Here is a 20,730-nt window from a genome sequence, read left to right as displayed (position 1 = left end):
GCTGGGCTAGCCTAACCGAACAAAGTCTTTGCGTTAAACGTAGCAGGCCCAGTTTGCAATACCGGTCTGTCCAGATCCAGATATTATTGCACCTTCCGCCGTGCTACATGTGTGGCAATGTAATACGACATAACCCTTACGGCCCTTGTTACGTCATTTGACTCCACAACACAAATGTACCGCTAGTGCCTCAGAAAAGGACGAAAATGCTCTTATTTCTGCTAGGATATTTCCTCAATGATCCCTGTTTCTATCGGCATTACTGTTCTCTCATTTGCACTGAGCTCTGTGATCTAAGGAAGAAGCAGCAGCACCATGGTAGGCATGGCTGAAGAAGCCGAGGTGTAGCAAGTTGGTTGATTTTCTATCTTACTAATAATTTCTTCTTCCTCGCTCACATCTTTGCATGTTTAGTGAGACGCCTTTCCAAGCTCATATCCGCGTAGCAAATATTATTGAGTTGTATGCGTAGAGGTCCCGCTGCCTCATGTTTTATGCATGTGCCATTTTGACACCACCGGGTCTCAACGGTTGCAAGCGGCGGCTATTTATCATCATCATCAGCCGGACTACGCCCACTACAGGGCAAAGGTCTCTACCATACCTTTCTAATTAACCCCGTCCTATGCCAGCTGCGTCAACCCTGTCCCCGCAAACTTCTGAACCTCATCCTATAGTGACGCAAAACTATCGAAAAATTGACTATCGATAGTATAGTTTTTTGAAACTATCGATATTGTAAAAAAAACTATCGATAGTATTACTATCGATAGTATTACTATCGATAGTATTGCTATCGATAGTGTTGCTATCGATAGTACTACTAGCAATAGTACCGCTATCGATAGTGAAACTGTCGATGGTAAGACTATTGACAGTAACAATATTGATATGATGCATTTGTTGGCCAGCGATATATCCAAAACATTTGCGATACCTGTTTGGTTTGACGGTCTCATGTGGCTTAATGTCCAAAAGAGACGCAAGCTATGAGGGATGCCGGAGTGGGGGTCTCCGGGTAAATTTCGACCAGCTGTGGTTCTTTAACCTGCACTGGGACAGTTCGGAAAAATACCTGGAACTGCATCCGATGAAAGAACAAACAGCCCAATTTGTGCTGGCTTGCTGATGTAACCGCTGCAGAAATGGTTTTCGTACACATGCTTCGCAACGACATTCTCACGCTAACATTTTACCCGGCCAGCAACTTTACGTATAGGGAACGTTTGCAGAGCTCGGTGTCGCGTAAGCGGCGAAAATGGGCGAGTCCTATCAGTTACTCATGCCATCACCTCCATACCACACACTCGGGAAGCCAAGTTTAGGATGCAGTAGGCACGCGTGGTTGATTTTATAGTATCGATAGTACTATGTATAACAAGTAGTATCGATACGACTATCGATAGTACTATCGATAGTCATTTTTACCATCGATAGTTCGATAGTTGCTCAACTATCGATAGTTCGATAGTTGCTCAACTATCGATAGTATCGATAGTATTATCGATGTTTTTGCATCACTACCTCATCCGCCTCCTGCTACGCTTGCCTTCTCGTGGAATCCAGCACGTTACCCTTAACGACCATTGGTTATCTTGCCTACGCATTACATGCCCTGCCCAAGCCCGTTTCTTCCTCTTGATTTCCACTAGGATGTCATTAACACGCGTCGTTTGTTCCCTCCTCTAAAAAGCCAGTGAATACCATTGGCGAGATCGTGTTCCCTGCTTTTCGCCCTTTATGGAATTTGATTGTTGAGTTTATAGAGGACTATGGTAGCTGTGGAGCCATTATAGATGTCTTCCAGTACTTTTATATGAGGCTCTTTTACACCCTGATTCCGCAATGACTGCATGACTGCTGAGGTCTCAACTGAGCCAAATGCTTTCTCATAATCTATTAACGCTATATATAGGAGCTGTTCGTATTCTGCCCATTTCTCTATTACCTGACTGATAGCGTGAATATCTGTATGGTGTTACTATAGTCTATTGTCGAGTATCCGTTACGAAAGTCTGCCCGATCATTTGGTTGATTGAAGTCTAAAGTTGTCTTGGCTCTATTATCGATGACATTAGTAAATTCCTTATAGACAACACACAGTAAGCTGATCGGTCTGTCATTTTTAAACTCCTTGGTGTCTCCTGTCTTATGGACTAATATGATGTTAGCGTTATTCCAAGATTCTGGTACGCTCGAAGTCATAAGGAGTTGCACATACAGGGCGGCTAATATTTTTAGCACCATCCCTCCTCCGTCCTTCAATAAATCTCCTGTTACCTCATCCACACTAGCTGCTTTCCCCCTTGGCATTGCTCCTTAGGCTTTCTTTACTTCCTCCTTCGTTACTTGCGGGAGGTCCGATTGCTGTGCGCTGTTGTCTCGCTCATTAACGATCTGTTTGGATTGGCTACTGTATAGATGTGTGTAGAACTCTTCGGCTATTTTAACTATCTTATCTATATTGCTAATGACATTGCCCTCTTTGTCTCTTGAAGCATACATCTGATTTTTGCCTATGTCTAGTTTATTCTTCACCGCTTTTAGGCCACCTCAGTTCTTTCGTGCATGCTCGATTCTCTCCATATCAGACTTCCTTACGCCTATTGTTACCTTGCGCCTATTGGTTAACTTTGATAGCTGTGCCAGTTATATTGTGACTGTGGGGTTTGAACTTTCATGCTTTGGCGTTTCTTGATCATCGTTCGTATCCTGAGAGAGCTTGCCGAATATGTCGCCGCTGCTCTCGGCTCTATTTGGTGGACGCAGTGCATGGTTGCAGCCTTTATCGTTTGCTCGATGATGCGCTGTCTTCTTTCGTGGGGTACAACTTTCGTTTCACCTGTCCTATAGGCCGGACAGGACGAGGCTGCTTGCAATTGATTTCGTCTTCGTCCGTGGCCAGTGTCTGCGCTGCAAATGATCCGACACGAATACCTACTCGTCCAAACTGTAGCGCTTACCAACTTCCGTGTCTACAGCAGCGTTCCGGAAACGTTTCAGTGTGGGCACCGAAAAACTGGCTTTCTTTCGATCCTCTGCTTTTTGCAGGAATCTGGCATGTGTGCGTGAAAACGGCTCTTCTGCAGACATTTTCTAGAGCATACACGTGTAATAGCAGCTTTATTCCCTTCCTTTTCTCAAGTCTGGAATGACACGTAGCTGCTAGCCAGCAGTGCCTCTCTTCTTAGTTTGTGGGGCGCAGATCCGACAAAGGTGTTATAATTGTTGTACTGAGGCCAGAAGATCAGAACAGTGGACACCTATGTTGGCTGCCAAAGGGTTTATGTGGACTCATTTTCCACGTACATGAATTCGAAATTCCTGCGCCCACCTGCGTTGCTGCGTGTCCTCATTCGGTTTCTTGCAGGATCATCTAGCAAGAGAACTAATTTCCCGCCCTTTAGACGGATGCTTATTGTAGCGTGCGCGCTATAAAAAAGTCGGGTAGCAAAACAAGCACGCGTTTTGACATATCTAATATAAAAATAATCCACTGAGTTGTCCGTGACAAAAATGCAAAAGGATGGTATGCCAAAGGCATTCGATCGTGTCTGGCAGAATTAAGGCGGGAGCCGTGCGCGCGGATGCAACGCAGCTCTGAATTGTGTAACAACCTTAATATAAATGAATGCTACGGGGCCATGAAATTTCAAATGAAGAGTTCAGCAAAGACGAGACATATATACGCAGTTGTTTTAAAACGCAGTGTTTGACCGGGACAGAGTCGTTTATTGGCACTCTCTCTGCACGCACAATCTACGTAAAAAAAAAGCCTGTGGGCTCCGAGGCCCGACAGATTGCTTGAAGGGAGGAGGGAGTGCCGCGGGTGGCCGCCCCGGGTGCCACCCGCAACCGGGTGCGTGCAACCTGCAACCCGGGTTGCACGAGTGCCGCTTCTGGTTGGAGCGTTCGATACGGGCTTCTTTTTGCCGTACCGGGTGCGTGCAAAGGCATAGCGAAAGGGCGAAGCAGTAAAGCTTTGGGAGAATCACAGTTCTCTTTGTCTCAAAAAGAGCGCGCACCACCGTGAAAAGCTGGGCACCGCTCGGTGACTGGCCGGCGGAAGACAAGTCCGAGAGCGCGCGTGCGTCCCCTCATCCCAGGTTCACGTCCCCCGTGGTGAACTTGCAGACTAGAGTCTTGATCTCGTCCCCTTCCAGTTCCAGCGACGGGTGGAACCGGATCGTCAGGCTGTTGGTGAAGCTGCCCGCCGCATCCTGCGAAGCAGAGAGAGCCGCACTGCCTCAGGTGCACCCAGCCCGTCAGCCATTTTGCAATGTCTTGCAGCGTGTTTTCTTTTTATTCCGCACAAATACGCAAGATGTCTATTAAACGGGTGTATATTAAAAGCATTATGAAACACAGCAATCAGCTTATCGTAAGCCCGGGAGTTTTCACTTTCGATAATCCAACGGCTAATCTTTTTATCGTTAAAGGCTCGAAAAACATTGCATATTTCTGCAGTATCGTAAGAAGCGGCCTGTGGTGCCGCGGGCAGCTTCTTGCGATGCTTGCTTCTATTTTCATACTTCATGACGTCCAGCTTAAGAATAGCCCAGTCCCGATCTATAAGTACGGTGCAGCATACCCAGACATGATTGGGCCATTAAGGAAGCAGGTTCACAAAGCACCACCAAACGAAGACGCCGCAGCTCAACACTGAACTCAGCAAAAAGCAAAAGCTCTCGTATCACTCACAAGCAGCGTATGCTCCGCTATCACCGGTCTTTGCACGTCTGTTGAAGGACCTACACATGACCGTTATTGTGCAGCCTATTCTGTGTCGCGAACAGCTCGCGGCGAGGCTTAGGGAAAGGAGAATGCCTGACTTTGCTTGATAACCTTTCCCTCACCTTGAGCTTTATTCTCGGTCCCTTTAGTCTCGGGATAATACAGGGTTGCCGCGGAGGTGCATGCTGCTGGCCGCCAAATCTGAGAATGAATAGGGTCTGTACACCCTAAATTTGCCTATGACGATGTGGCACAGGCGGAACAACTGCAGACGTATTAGCCGTAAGACTATCCCGCTTGCCTCTCAGCGTCCTCGCCACACGATTTACAAGTCCGTAAACAGGGAGTTGCACCGCCGTGAAAGGCCGAGTGGCGTATGGGGAACTTAGCTGTGAATACTAATTGCGAGGCATGTAATGCGAAGGCAAGATAACCGCTGGTCGTTAAGGGTAACGATGGTGGATTCCAGGAGAAGGCAAGCGTAGCAGGGGGCGGCAGAAAGTTAGGTGGGCGGATGAGATTAATGAGTTTGCGGAGATACAGTGGCCGCAGCTGGCAAAGGACAGGGTTAATCGGAGAGACATGGGAGAGGCCATTGCCCTGCAGTGGGAGCACTCAGGCTGATGATGATGAAGCAGGGAGTGGGTGTAAGGTGCACAGGCCACTGACGTTGTGCGTCGTGCTGCAGTCGTTGAGCGGCACAGGCAGCGTGTAGCGGCGCGAGCCGTCTCCCCGGATGCGGCAGCTGTCTCGCTTGTCGCCCGCGTGCACCACGCCGCGGAAGGGCTGCGTGAAGTTGATGCGCACCAGGAACCGCTCCGGCTCGCACGTCAGCACCACTGCGAGAGGGACACACGGCGGCGGTGAATTATTCTCGGCACTGCTTCTCAAGTGGGAAAGATACGATTGTATGGGGCGACCGCCTGTCAGCGGACGCTGCCCAAATTTTTTTTTTAGGAGAAATTTTATTGAGTTAAAACAAGAAAAATGTAGAACACTGTTTGGACCGATCGCTTCAAAGGCTACTGGCCGGTCCAATGAGAGAATTACCAACAGGCTCAGCGGTAGAGGGTGAAGGGCTGAATAAATAAATGACAAAGTACACGCAGCAGTACTACATTAATAGTGCGGTTTTACAAAATACGCAGCAAAAATTTAAAAAATACAGGAGACTCCAAAATAAAAAAATCACATGCGCGCAAAGAATAACTCTGCCATAGAAAAAAAAATACGCAACAAAAATACGAACACAAAAAAAAATCAAGCTATCAAAGCAGAATTCACAAAGTGAGAGTTTCAGGCAAAATTTGATTAGACTTGTAATACAATTCACAGCCCAATTTAAAGTTCCTGGCTATTTTTACCTTGATCGGCAATTCGTTCCATATTTTGACTCCATTGAACTCAATCAGGCGTTCAGTATATACACTGCTACATTTGGAAAGGTTAAAATTACAATTAGACCCTTGCCTTGTACTGCGAAAAGCCTAGGGCGAAGAGGCGCAACGCGATTGGAGAATTAGTTCTTATTGTGCTTATCAAAAGTGAAATTTTGTAGTTGCGTTAGGAGAGCAACGATAGCACATGATTAACACAAATATATTGCTCCTAGAATCATCGAACTCAGAAGTTATCACAGTTAAGAAGGCACTGCCATGTTTTATACCGCCCTGCCATCCATAAGCGTGACGCACTCAGCAGGCCTCAAAAGTCGTGTACACGGTAAAAGGACGAGCTAAGATTACGCTTTAGTGCACCTTTAACAAATAGTGCCATGTTTATGCAAGGATGCCTCAATATCTGTGCACGCCGACTTGTTTACTTCGGACTTTTGGGAGCCAAACCCGCCCTCGTCAACGCAGCAGAGATCCGCAGGTAAGTGGATGTTGCATGTTCGATCATTTGCTATGCATGTAAACTTTTGAGTTGCTTGCGGTGTTGTCATACTCCCGTCCTGGTATCAGCTTCAATGACGGCGTTTGTTTCTCTTGCATTAAACTGCGCATCTTGTTTCAATCTTCAAACCTATTGCTTAGCTTCCATTTCTCTGGCACCAGTACTATAGTTTGAATGCAGCCTGCATCGTATGAACCAAGTTTTTATGTTTCAGCCAAGTTGTTGATATTTAGGCACTCTGACAGCAAAGCTGAGGGCAGTGAAAATATAGCTTTCAGCAAAACTGAGCCACATGTTCTCTTATTCTGTCTATACACCTAGCCTGGCGCCTTTGTAGCTGGCACCATTGATATTGAGCAACTAATGGAAAGACGGATTCAGAGTTGCGTGACTAACAGGGTTCTTTTACGTTTTCCACGTAACCATCATAACGTAGCGAGTATATTTTGCAGTCGTTACAGGTACACTGCGCACCGACACTTTGTGCGGGTGGATTTGATGTCGCCTTGGGAGAAAGAATGGTAGGGTTGTGTCAAGCTGTGTGGTGGCTGATATCAGAAATGCTATCCCCGAACAGCGATACTGTGGGTTTTAGGTTGGTTTAATATTACGGGGTTTAACGTCCTAAAGCGACCCAGGCTATGAGGGAGGCCATTGTGGAGGCCTTCGGGTAATTTCGACCTCCTGGTGTTCTTTAACGTGCACTGATATCGCACAGCACACGGGCCTCTAGAATTTCGCCTCCATCGAAATTATACCGCCGCGGCCAGGATCGAACCTGCGTATTTCGGGTTAGCAACTGTGGGTCTTTTACCCTGAATAAATCACTATATGTCATCAGATTGGCTATACATGTTGAACTGGGTCGAGTGATGGTAACAAGCTGTACAGTCAGTTATTGCACATCAGAATGCAGAGCAGGACAACGAAAATACCAAAGTAGAAGCCTGGGCTAGTTGGTAGGTACTCATTGTAAAACAGCGAGAACAGGAAACGCACAACAAGAGCGCAGTTGTACATTTTCTTCTTCGTCCGTGTCCCGTTTCGCTGTTTTAGAATGAATCAGGACAATGGACTACAGGTAAAAAAGAGGAAGAAAGAAACTACGCACTTGTGTGAATTATCATTGATATTTTGGACAAATGTGTACTTCTTATACATACATGTATGCATTGGGCTGGCCTAGCTATACATTTAACATATGCCTGAAATGCTGCCTCCAGCAATACAGCTGCCTGTACTCCACACCAAATAATGGGTTTTGTGCATGTGTTACGATATCAGATCGCTCTGTAATGACTAGGAATTAACATACGCATTTGCTTATGCAAAAATGAAATGGCAGAACAGTTGTACTTGCATTAACTACCATGCATAAATACAGAGACCCTGGCTAAGCCAGTTTGCACCATGCTTGTATTGGTACAGTAAGAGACGTCGCCATAAATGGAGTGCAATTTTTGCACTAATTCCTTGGAAGTGCTGCCCTAGTTAAGCCCGTGTATGTGCAGCAAATATTCACTGCTCCTAATTGAATGAAATAAAGCCCACAAACTGTGTCATGCCTTGCTTTCTGTACAGCACAGATTGTTAGCCCTGTCAGCATCTCCCTAATACCAATGCTACCTAAAGGAACCAGTTTTACTGAATAAAACGTACCCTGTTCTATTACCATTCCTCCCCCTCCCATTTACTCACCTTTGAGCCTGTTGTGCACATGCAGTGAAAGAGAGAACCCGCTACCAGCAAAGAATAGAGAACTAGCGAATCGCACATTCTTTTTCTGCGACGCACGGTTTTGTTGGGACCATTCACCTGAGGTGTCAGTGGATTGTTCTAGGATGTATGCCACTGCTAGTGCAATAGCGGAACAAACCCAGAGTCCGAACAATGGAATGATTCCAAAGCCAATCCCTTCCGTTTCAGAAGTTCCTGTCCACCACTGGCTGTAGCGATTCCCCGCCCCACTTTTGCTCTGAAGCCCAGGGCATGGCGTCACTTAAGAATGACAGAAGGCTGGGGATTCAAAGATGGAACACATTTCTGAAGTAATTTTTATATCATACCGACACAGATATCAAAAGGGATCCCAAAACAAAGTGCGATGCATTCAGCACTGACACAAAGGAACTGCTAGCTATATACTTGTGGCACTTATCCACGGCCTGCACTGGAATACTGACGTTGTCTTTCTGCTGCCTTCGGTCTGTAAATTGAAAAGCACTCACAGAAAGCGGTAAGCACCCGGTGGCCATCTGTTGCAGGTTCATTACACGACAAGGAATTCGCAACGTAACGAGTTCATAAGTCTGCTGCAGTGCAGGTGTTGGGAGCTGTGCCACCAAATAAAGTTGTCAAGTTTTAATAGAGTAATCGCTCCTTGACATCCACCTGAGCGCAGCCATACAGCTACACACTGGATACAATTAACAATGTTCCCACTTCGAGTTTATCCATTCGGCCTCACCCCACCGTCTGCTATAGCTAGCCCCGTTGGTAGGGGGAGAAGAGGGAAGGCAGGTACGTTAGCCAGGCAACGGCTACCCTATACATGGGGATGAAGAGAGAGGAAGAAGGACAGGAGGCTGGGAAGAGCAGAGCAGACCACGGCGCGGAACGCTTTGTGTCCGTGCAGCTATCAATTAGACAGAGCAGAGATCATCCATCTAAAGTTGTTTGCTCTAGCATGTGTCCTTTGAGTATCACAAGAGCGCCCAGTAGCTTTTTTACTCTAAAGATAAACTGGACCAAGGGCAGTTGAAGCGCTCCGACGGAGACCCATGCATGTGCGAAGGGTATGCTAACGATGGTGCCCCAGATTTCGAGAATGAGCATTTGCGCAAACTTTAAAATAATATTAAATATATTCTAGACCTCATTTGAGTAACCTTACAATTTGGTATATCTACCTCTTCAAAGGGCGACTCCGGCAGTCTTCTGAGCAAACTAAATTGATCGTCAATCTATAATGCTGAAGGTTTCCTCATCAGAGTAGGCGACTTTACTTTTTTAAATACTAAAACAATAATTTTAAGTAAACAAAAAACTTTGAACCGAAACTCCCGCGTGGGGCCTGAGGTCTGCGTTGCGTGACATCAGAGATGACACCAACCTTGATAAGCGAACTCTCCCGAAAGCGAATCGGCGACATAACTGCACGTGCAAAGACAGAACTACGTATAATATGGCATCCCTACTCCTCTGCTGTCCACATGGGCACCCACAGAAGCCCAGAGCGCTATCTGCGCAAGGGCCCGATTAACGACGTTCGGCGTCCCCACCAGTACGCAGACAGGCGGCAGACTGACCCTTACACAGGTACACCGTAGTGGACGGGTGGATAGAAACGAGCAGGCACGGGAGACTGGTTGCGGAAGAGAGAATGTAACTGTAGAGTGAAATTCATTTCACGGTTACATCTTGTTTCGCATCGTATGGCTTAAATTTTGTGTCATAATAGTGTTACATGTCCTGCTTCCAGTGTGCCTCCTAACTGGAAATAGTTGGTGCACGGTAAGAAGAGAACAATGAGAAACACGGGGGGAGCAGGCGCGGCCAGCACCGCGTACTGTCCTGGCTCTTTCGTCTGTTGTCCCGTGTTTCACTCGGCTGGCATTCAGCCATGGATACCTCATAGCGACACTGCATGTGAAATGAAAAAACTCATAAGCATCGGCTGGAACTGGCTGGAAAAGAATAATTTTTAGTTGCAGGCGCCAGTAGAATCAAATTCATTCTTCTCCCTTCTTTTACTGTTTGTGTCACACTGCAGTAATCCAGTCTTCATAGCATTAACCGTTCTTGCTAGCTTTTTTTCTAAAAATCACCGAAGTGCGTCAGCTTTGAAGCGGGATGGATTGTTCCACCTCAAGTTCCAATTTTTTTTTTGTGGTGCTGTAGGATACTCACGCGAAGTTAAACGACTTATTTCCATGGGCTGTGACTCGAGAGCACGTGCATTACAAAAATCGGCCGTAAACCGAGGAAAAACAAAACGGAGGATGGTCCACGGTGATAGCTCTGCCCTGTAGAGATATGAAAGCACGTGGGAGTGAGTTGGTCTTTCGGGGCCTCGTTATCGGTAGCCAAGGACCTGGAACCGACAGCGCGGAGCGGTGACTGAAATATGAGCACGACTGGCACTGGACGTGGGCGACGGAGCGACACGCGGTAGGTCGCCGGGGGAAGGAGCCGCCGAAATCCGGCGTGGCTGACTGCGGCGCAGTGCGCGAGACTACTACATCTCGCTCTGCGCCCTGCTAGCGACAGGCGAATGCTGCAGCAAGTGCATCACTGTGTCCTCCAGACCACCCAGCTCATGGGGCCCTATTCTGCAAGGTTTCACTTTGGCCTTCCGCCATTGGCTGTTGCTGGTGACGTAGGGTGTGCGAGATTTTTTTTTTCTTTAAGAGTAAACTGGCGGCGCTGCATTTCATGGAACGAGGGCGTGCCGACAAGATGAGATTTATATTTGGCTTGGTTGGGCCGAAAACGTGGATTCAGTCGTAACAATATAACTTTTCCCGAGGCAAATCTCATAAATTTACTGATGCTAAATTTATGAAATAAGTAAATAAATTAAAGGGGACACTTAAGCTCCCCCGTAATGACATGATATGATAGCTAATGGGTTAATGCCCATATATGCACAATTGGACGCTCTCTACTTTGCGTTAATAGATCCCAGGGAGTCGCCATACCATTCCTGGTGCGGTGGTGCAGCGGTTAAGGTGGCGGTTCCACTGCCGCCATCTTGCGAGTAGTTCATATTCTGCCACCAGGCTACGACACTGATCCATCACTGAGAAAGTGTGTACCCGTCTTGGCCCCAGCGACCCGAGACTGGTTTTGGTTGAGATGTTGAGATACGTGTCCGGTCCTTTCTTGACCCGTGCACCCGTGCTGCTTGAAGGCTTTTCTTTTGTTGCTGCGCCTGCCTTCAGAGGATTACAAACGAACCATGGCAAGCCCGGCTGCTAGTCCCCGTCGTGCGTGGGGGGAGGTGTTGGCTGGGGTGGTTCCCCATGCTTCTTTCTCTGCCTGTCCCTCGCCAAAGCCAAAGAGAGTGGGGCTTCCTTTATTCGGTCTATGGTTCCGGAAGGGTGAAGGGAAAAAGTTGGAGAGCCGGGGCAAAGAGGGTACCGTCTTTGTCCAAACGGCGTCAGAGGTGAGGTGATCCTTGTTCGGGATAAGGATGCCAGCACGGGAACAGAGGACCGTTTCCTTCTCTCTCTTGTTTAGCCTTGGCTAAATAGCCGCAGAAAGCTGTACCGTCGATGTTACTATCTGGAGGGCCTCCTTTGAGGGAATGTGCCGTTTCGTTCTTGAGTTTTACGCGACTACAGACTTTCCTGTTTTCAATGTCGTGACATATATTAGTGGGAGCAAAGAAAAAGAAAAAAATAATGCTGCCCAGCCCGCATCGCAAAAGGCACAACGTCGACACAGTGGAAACTTGGGAGAGTTAGTGATAATTGTCGACATAATTGCACAGAGCAAATTAGTAAGTAAGCGAAAAGAGGAAGCGGACGCCAAAAATAAGGGAGGTGTGAAATAAAGAAAATTAATTATGTTTATGTCCCATGTATATATTGTAACGTAGCAGTTGGTACAGGTAGCGCCGCGTCCAGACGGCAGAGGAACGCCAACACCGAGATGATGCCAGCGCACACCGAGACGGCCAGGATGGAACGTCGAGCTTCGTCTTCTTCAGCAGCGAACCGCGTGGCGCACGAGCTGCGTGCCGAACAGCCGCCGAGCGGCTATTGTTGTAGACGCGGCATTACCCTCCCTCTCGGAAAGAGCATCGGCCCGATGCTTTAACAAGAAAATAGGGAGAAAGAAACAAAAAAAAAACAGAGTAACGCACAGCACGTAGTCACTGAATGTCTCGCGAAAAATAGGGCTTCATCCGCACTACATGAACAATCTCTGGTCTCTGCTGACGGCGAGTAGTCCGGGAAGCCCCGTCAGGGAGGACTTCATAGGTTACGTCGCTTAGCTGACGGAGAACTCGGTAGGGGCCGAAATACTGCTTGAGCAGTTTTTCGGAAAGGCCACGGCGTCGAATGGGGGTCCATACCCACACTTTGTCGTCCGGGGCGAACGTCATCAGTCTGTGGCGGCGGTTGTAACGTCGGGCGTCACGGTCTTGTTGGTTCAGGATGCGCACTCTTGCAAGTTGTCGAGCTTCTTCTGCGCGAAGCGTGAACTCCTCGGCGCCAACGTCGGGGTCGCGGCCATCATGGGGCAGCATTGCTTCCAACATTGTGGACACTTCGCGGCCGTACAACAGACAGAAGGGCGTCCTCCGCGTGGTTTCCTGTTGAGCCGTGTTATACGCGAAAGTAATATATGGCAGGATATTGTCCCAAGATCGATGCTCAACGTCAACATACATGGACAGCATGTCGACGAGAGTTTTGTTGAGGCGCTCGGTCAGGCCATTCGTCTGGGGATGGTAGGCGCTCGAAGCTCGACGTTCCATCCTGGCCGTCTCGGTGTGCGCTGGCATCATCTCGGTGTTGGCGTTCCTCTGCCGTCTGGACGCGGCGCTACCTGTACCAACTGCTACGTTACAATATTTCTAGCGTTTTTTTTTTCAATGAACCTTATAGTTGAAATCGGTGCCTTTCTTGTGTCCTTCCTTCTGCCCTCGTCTTTTGCGCGTTCAATCACTTCGTCACTGTTGATGCATAGTAATATTAGTAGTAGTCGGAACACTCCTGGTCTAGAGTGTAACCTGCTAACTATAGCGCTGAAAAAAAATATTTTTTTATCAAATGATATTGCATCTATGATAAGAAAACTATAACAAAGACAGCTATACAATTTAGTCAACGCTCAGCGTATGCCTGTCCAACCTTATAAACTATGGTTGGTAAAGAAAAAGGCAGAGAGAAGTGGGCAATTGTCAATTTCTGTTTACCCTTGAGATGAATCGACATTGCGCAAGAGACGTGAAATTGCTATTGAGAGGGTTAGCACCGCAGGGTGTCGGAATGTGTTTTCCTCAGAAGCAAATATTCGTCGTACATGCGGCGGCACCTTGCAACCAATTCTGATCAACTTCGACGGAATTTTGCCAAGGCTCACAAAAATGCAGTATACAGATGCATACCATTCACGAGGCGGACTCGAGACTTTTTTATAGACATTGTACGAAGAAGAACGGGGGGGGGGGGGGGGAGGTGTGCAGGAATGCTGCCAAAAAAAAGGGGTCGGCTACAAAGCGATAGTTCTGCAGGCACTTAGGGCGACCCCCTCCCCTCTCTCGTTTGGACCCTCAACTGCGTGCTCTTATTCATTTTAGACGTACGTCTTTCTTGTATCCAGTTTGCATCATTAGGTTGCTTATTCCCTCCAGAATTTTCCATCGCGTGCTGAAATGTATATCTTTCTAACCTTGCGTCGATTTGCCTCGATTTGGTTGGATCAAAGATTGAAAAAGTGCGCCCGCGTATGTGTGTGTGTGTATGCGTGCGTGTCCACGCGCGCGTACCTGGAAACTGTAGGAACAGCTGCTATTTTCACACCGTCTATTGTCAGGAAACTATAGCCTCGTTTACATGAACCCGACTTCGGCGGGTCGAGCCAGGAGATCGAGTTGAGCAAGGTCAGCCCAACTTGACTGCATGTTTACATGAACTCGATTTTAGCGAGTCGCGACCGGTTCAACAGCAGCGGCACCAAGCGTCGAACGGCGCAGCGGGAAAGGGCAGTGGCAGCCGGGAAGATTGCGGCATGCACGGCTGCCTCGCAGGCGCTACGGCGCAAGCGAATAACAGGTTCGCATTTATCACCCCTCCTTCCACTAACCCGACTCAGACCGGTTTACGTGCTATCTGCTGTTGGGGTCGAGTGAGTCAACCCACCCCCTGCAGCGGAGTTGACTGGACTCGCTCCCTCGACTCCCGGACCCGACTCGTTTACATGAACCCATTAACCGGTTTTCAGCTCAAATCCTCCACTCAACCCGTCATGTAAACACCGCTTATAACGTGCTTGTAATCATTTTCCGAGAATTCCTTTTCCTGCGGCGCTAGTCTACCCCGCCTGCAGGAGGGGCACGCAGCAAGGGGAGGGGGCGGTCCTTTGTGCCAGTTCCCGAAAAGGGGACTTCTCAGCACTATAGTCGGTTACAACAAAACAACAAAGCGGCACACGCAACTCAGACGGAACTCTCCAGCCAATCACGTCGACTTGTGTGGCTGTGCATGCAGCCAAGCCTGCGAAAGAGAACGAAGGAGTCGGCGCTTTGTCCCCGTGTCGCCGACGGTGGATGTCCTTTGTTCGGGATAAGGCTAAAAGAATAATAACGCAAAAAGAAAGGAAGAGATTTTGCTGCCCCGGCATCCGCCATCGTCTCTAGGAGCACCTGAGCAGGAGCAGGGGAAAAGACAGGGAGAAAGGCGAAGGTACTAGTAGGTGTGGTGCCCCCGTTTATTGTCTCAGCTGCACTGGCCACTAAAGGGGGAGGGGGCGGGGAGAGAGGGCTGGGCTGCTCACCTTTCGCATAGATCCGCGCGAGAGCGTCTTTTTCGCAAAAGCGCTGAATGTTACAGGTGGGGTCATATTCGGCAACAGACGGTCGTGGCAGCTTCAGTCTCCACTGCTGTCGCGGCGCACCTGTGGAGACCGAACAGAAAACTGTTCGGTCGACGCGCTTGGCTGGGCGGTCTCCTTTGATGGGCATGTGCTGCTTCGTTCTTGAGTTGTACCCGACTTATATACCACATGGATTCATTTCAGCGGTGGAACATGGCGCCCTCTGAACCACGGCATTCGTTTGAAAGAAGTGCGAGTCTAGTTCAGGAAAACTGCACCTGCTCCATGGTTAGTGCTGAAATAGTGCAGCTGCAGCCGTCATGGAAGCAGATGATGGTTTGCGGGTTGTGATAAACGGCGGAGACTCAAGTAACTTTCACTCGTCGACAAGCTAGAACGCTGCTCGAGTTCTCCAAAGAAACGGATCGAGGCTGGTTCATGGCAACATGATATTGTGATGTGCGGTTTGCACATTTCTTCATGAGATACGAGAGGTTGGCTGCCGCTGGTGTAGGCTGTAAACAGCTGGCTGCAATTCATTGGCATCGCAAAGGCTAGCGACGACCAGGCCTGCACTCGACCATCCGTTTTGGAAGCAGACAGTGCCAAACTGCGCTCAAAGTGCCGGAACTAGCGGTACACACCCGCCGCACCGCCGCTGCCGCAGAACTTTGCCGAACTGGTGCATTGAGTGCAGGCGAATCGAGCGCTCTCCAACTTCCCCTCCACAGCGCTAGCCGGAACAACGAACAACCGGCAGCACGAAGCGAAATCCTGCCTCTTCCCTTTTCTGTCGCTTTAGCAATGCCAAAGCTGTCCTCGAAAAATAATACGACGCCCAGAATGCGTTTCGTAGCGTCAGGTGAAAAAAATTGGCAGTGGCTTAGCTCTGCTATGCCTGGATATACGTAGCGTAAAGTGATCCGGTGTTTCGGCCGCACGTTTCGCCTTGGCTGCTCGACGGCAAACTGCCAGGCGACAACCTCGGGATCGGAAGAATTTACATTTTCCAGTCTTCTGCGCCGTTTGGCAGCGGCTCGACTCTCTTTAGCTTACCAGAGATTACATGTTGAGCGCGACCGTCATTTCTCCGCGCACCCTCCTCGCGCATGCGCAGTAGCGCGCGGCGCAACTGTCGTAAACACGAGGTCACGCTAAAGTGAGCTAGAAGGGGGTTCTAGCTCACTTTAGTCACGCGTCGGAGAGGTGCGCACGCGGCGCCGGCAGCGAAGAGCTCGCACCGGCTGTGGCGAGGAGGCGACGCACCTGCGCATGCACCTGCGCCTCTCGTGACGTCACGCGGTTCTCGCGCATGCGCATAACAGCACAGGCGGCGCACACTCGCGCAAAACTCGGCTCTGACCCGCGTAGTGTGGCTTTACTAGCTTTACGCTACAAAACAATCCAGCAAAGCAATATGGCGGAAATCTGCTTGGAAGTTCGACACACTCTACATAGGGCAAAATCGAGGGAAACGTGCGAACATCGTAGAGGTATCGTTCCCTCTCGTGAACACCTCCTGATTGTAAATATTTAGCAGCGCCACACTCGTTATTTTTTTGAACTGTGATTATTTAGTACACGTGCATGTGTGTAGATGGCGCTACTTACTAAATTTATCTACATTTATCGCATGTCGTTGCGTTATTGCTATTATTGTTTGTATTCTGTGGACTTTGCTCTTGGCAATTGTTACAAGTTGATTAAAGGAATGAGAGACCGACATTTTAAGAGTATATTTGCCAGAAAAAAAGAAGCCGCCGAACGTTTCAAGAGCTTGTGTCCTTCATGAGGAGAACAAAAAAGGTAGCTAAAATCAACTAGACATTGCGCATTCCCCAAAAGGCGTAGAGTAAAGGCGATGCTTAGCCGCGTAGAGCGAAGTATTAAGTTTCTTCACGCAAAATCTCAAAACTGCCACGCGCTGGTTACCTGAACAATTTTGCATTCCGTTTTTAACTATTTCGAAAAAACGCTAATTTTGATCAGGAATAACTTTTAAACTAAACAAGGCAGACGGATGAAATTTTCAGAATGGAAGGGCGATTAGACGATCTCAAACTGTACAAGAAGGCGCCGCAGTGCAATGCATATCCAAAAAGTTATTGCAGATTACATTGTTCTGTTTTCTATGCTTTTCAAACATGCGTGGCTAATAAACTAATCTATACACGTACTTCTAAATGCTTAAATATGTTGATTAGCATCCGATCTCAAAGTATCTCGAAAGATATTTCTCTAGGTGCAAGAGGTTTTTCACAATTTTGCATTTCCTGAGACAAGTTGAGCTCAACTGCCAGTTTTCATCTTTGCGTTTTCTTTTACAGTTGAAACAAATTTGCAGCTACCGTTAAACAAAATGCATCTTTTGAAAGCAGAGAAAAGTAGCTTTTCAGAGATATCTGAACCATATTTATGAAGCGAACGAGCGAGGTACAGTCGACGTACAAATATCACCAAAAATGGTTCCCGCTCACCGTCAGAGTGGGACCGCCACCTTAAGCGATGCGCACAGTCCTGCGGGGGCAGGTTGCTGCCACCGGTGGGGCTTGTGCGACCCAGGTTGATTTTCCCGAGCGACCAGTCATTAATTTAACTGCCACCTGCCACGGCGGGAAGTTCGCTCACAATTCGGTGGGCAGGTTGTGATGACACCGCAAGGTCACGTAACCCAGGTGGCCCACCTGCCTCCCAGGTTGCTTCCCTGGGGATTTTGTGTGGATTTTTCGCTCCCGGTCAACGACGCCGACGAAGGCGACGCCAGATTTTCCGCGACATGACTTCCTTAACGCTATCGCGTTAAAACGCTGTATTAAAACACTTTGGCCTGCACAGGGTTGACAGCATCGCGGCTACGGTGGTTAGATCCAGCGTAGACGCAGCGTATCGAGACGCAGCCATGATTCTGATTAAGTAGTAGCTGTAGTATAAAACTTTATTCCGTAAAATGGGACGGGGTTTAGGGGTTGGGGTCTTGAGCAGCAGGTGACGTTCCTAGGTACAGGATCCCATTGGTTCTTTCTGCCTCCTCGGCCCGCTCAACCAGCGCAAGCTGATCTTGCGGGTCGGAGCTGGACAGAAGCTCCTCCCACTGCTCCACTGACGGGTTTGTAATGTTGGGCTCTATCGGGCTCGCCCGACAGCCCCGTGCTTGTTTAAGAATCCACCTTTTCGGCCCAACGCTATAGCCAAGACAAATAGCAAACCTCATCTTTCTGACATTCCCGCCGTGGATATAGCGCTCTTTACGAAACACGCAGAGACGGCAGCGCCACTTTTTCCCCTGGGTAATTTTGAGGAACTCTGTCCGTCCTGGAAGAAACACGCCCTTGATGCCACATGCCTGAGCGTAGCACGCGCCCGTGTCGCGCTGACGGGCGTCGACGCTGACGAATGGAAGAGCACGACGACGCGTTTGACACACTTGACGAAATTTTTTCGGACCTCTTCCATCTCGGGAGGGAAACTGCATGGTTGTTGCGTGACGAATCGGCGCAGCACGGCGGGACTGGATGTGGCGCCAGGGCTTTGGCTAGCGGCGGCGCCGTGTCCAGACCGACCGAGACTGTGACTGGTCGTTTGCTTCTCACGTCTGTCGTCACAGTAGACGTCACGCCCAAACAAAACGTGAATGGAATAGGCCCGTGGTCTCGATTTAATTGGTGCGGCAGTAATTTCGATGAGGACGCCAGAGTGGGGTCAACACAGATATGCGGCGTCAGAGCTAGCAGTAGCGACAACAGTGGCGCGAAGGCGTATGCTTCGAGATGGGTCTCCCAGCTCCATCTATTCCAGTTTTGATTGTAGCGTTTTCGGGTTGCTTTCGGATCATACTCGCCGACGAGAAGGCACGTGCGAAACATGTGTACACCGTAGTCACATTTCAAGCGACCAAACAGATAAGTAACTCCCTTCTCATGCGCATTTAGGCTCAGTGGGTGCGAGCCATCACCAGGAAACAGTCTGTATCAGGTTCAGCGGAACGGCGCAGTCTGGGGCCAGTGGGGAGGCATAGCTGTCGTCTGAGATTCGAGGAAGCGGGGCGAAACCGCATTCATTTCATTTGCCAGGTTACAGGAACAGTGTGGTGAGAAGAAAGCTGCTGTGCCAAGCAATGGAACAGTGACTGACTAATGCGGGAAGTTAACAACGGTGCCGACAAGGGGCCTCGGGTCACGGCTTACATGGGCTGTCCACTTCGCGCCAGTCCTGTCCACTTCTTCGTTTCTCCTTGTCTTTTCACGCTGCATTCTTTAACCATGATCACTGACCAACAAGCCCAAGCAGCCACTTTAGTAGATCATAAAGTCAGCAGAAGCTGACCGAAAGGGCAAGAGCGGCTGCAAGATCCAACGACTGCCGCAATAGCGGGACCGACCACCAATTTTAAGCCCGATTAAAAATCTTTTTGTCATCATAATTCGAGTTCCGTCTAATAATATTAACTTTCACAGGAAGAAGAGGGGGCATCGATGTCTCAGAAATGAGCAGGACGTAAAACACTTTGTGACGTCGTCAGAAGTGCGCTTTCAAGGTCATAGTTGAGCTTTTAGAGCCAACAGTTTACATTCGCGCTCGTTGTGCGTACACACTCGCGCAGACTTCAATGCAGCCCTAGTTCGCCACCATGATCCAAAAGAAGGTTGATTAGAGAGAAAAAAATGTGCCTCTACGACTATGCTTTCTCATAAATGCTTTCGACCAGCTCAGCTTCTTGGGCTTTCTCGATTTCTGCGGTGCACTTCTCCAACACCTGTAGAGACCGTGTTCGGACGACTCCTCGTTGCCGGTGACGTCACCTGTCACGCCACGTCACATGGCCGGCAGCATGGCGGTGACCTCACAGTCACGTTATAGTGACGTCACATCACGTGAAAATGTGATCAATGGCTGGGCTGCGTCTACGACGACGCTGTAAAATGAAAAAAAAAATCCACAGCGAGTAATAAGAAGTCTACATAGAAAGAAAGGTTCCCCAGGAAGGCCCCATCGTTTCTGCCTACGTCTGTTTGCATCTGCCAGTTTAACTTTCACAACTTGTGACCGGTTAGCATGAGAGGTCACAACGCAACCATCGCAGCCGCACCCATGAATCCGTCCGTCATCTTTGCGCAGGTTCCTATCAGAGACGCGCCGAGCTGCTTTCGCCAGTGATAACAGATGTGTGTGATGCTGCTCGAGGAAGCGTAAGCAATCGCCCCGCTCTTCAGTGCGGGCGGTCTCGAGCGCAACCCTGGATCGTCCAATGACAAGCCGGCTTCAGTGGAAAAGGTTTCTTCTTCACAATCGGAAGAATGAACACAATATTTCTCGAGTTGAATGAACTGTGTTCCATTCAACTCGAGGAACCTTCTTCTGGGTTCTATACTACGCACGGTTTCTCGAATATCACACGACACTAAGAACCCATACATCAGCTCTCTTCAGTACCCATCGCAGAAAAGAAATTCGAATTTCTAGTTACTAATAAAATTAATTGAGATTAGCACATTCAGAATGTATTCACGGAGGTTTATAACAACTTATGTTTCTTGCCTAGGAAGCAAAAAAAAA

The 20,730-nt window shown here is 48.6% G+C and overlaps 1 protein-coding gene across 2 annotated transcripts in view; it reads right to left on the bottom strand.

Annotated features, from left to right (window-relative positions):
* Positions 1-3,711: 3,711 nt before the first annotated feature.
* The window catches only part of LOC149355582 (uncharacterized), a 40,592-nt gene continuing 23,573 nt past the window's right edge, over positions 3,712-20,730 (bottom strand). For both annotated transcript variants that reach the window (XM_089577669.1, XM_089577668.1), the window contains exons 3-4: positions 5,404-5,573; positions 3,712-4,220 (exon numbers count right to left, since the gene is read on the bottom strand). In XM_089577669.1, coding sequence (XP_089433795.1) covers positions 4,098-4,220; positions 5,404-5,573 — 293 coding nt within the window. In that variant the 3' untranslated portion in view covers positions 3,712-4,097. The remainder of the gene's footprint in view (positions 4,221-5,403; positions 5,574-20,730) is intronic.

The sequence above is a fragment of the Amblyomma mixtum genome, chromosome 3, assembly GCF_055824585.1.
Source record: "Amblyomma mixtum isolate Tamu chromosome 3, ASM5582458v1, whole genome shotgun sequence".
Taxonomy (NCBI): Eukaryota; Metazoa; Arthropoda; class Arachnida; order Ixodida; family Ixodidae; genus Amblyomma; species Amblyomma mixtum.
Note: the sequence above shows the minus strand (reverse complement) of the source record. Positions and strands in the feature narration are given on the sequence as shown.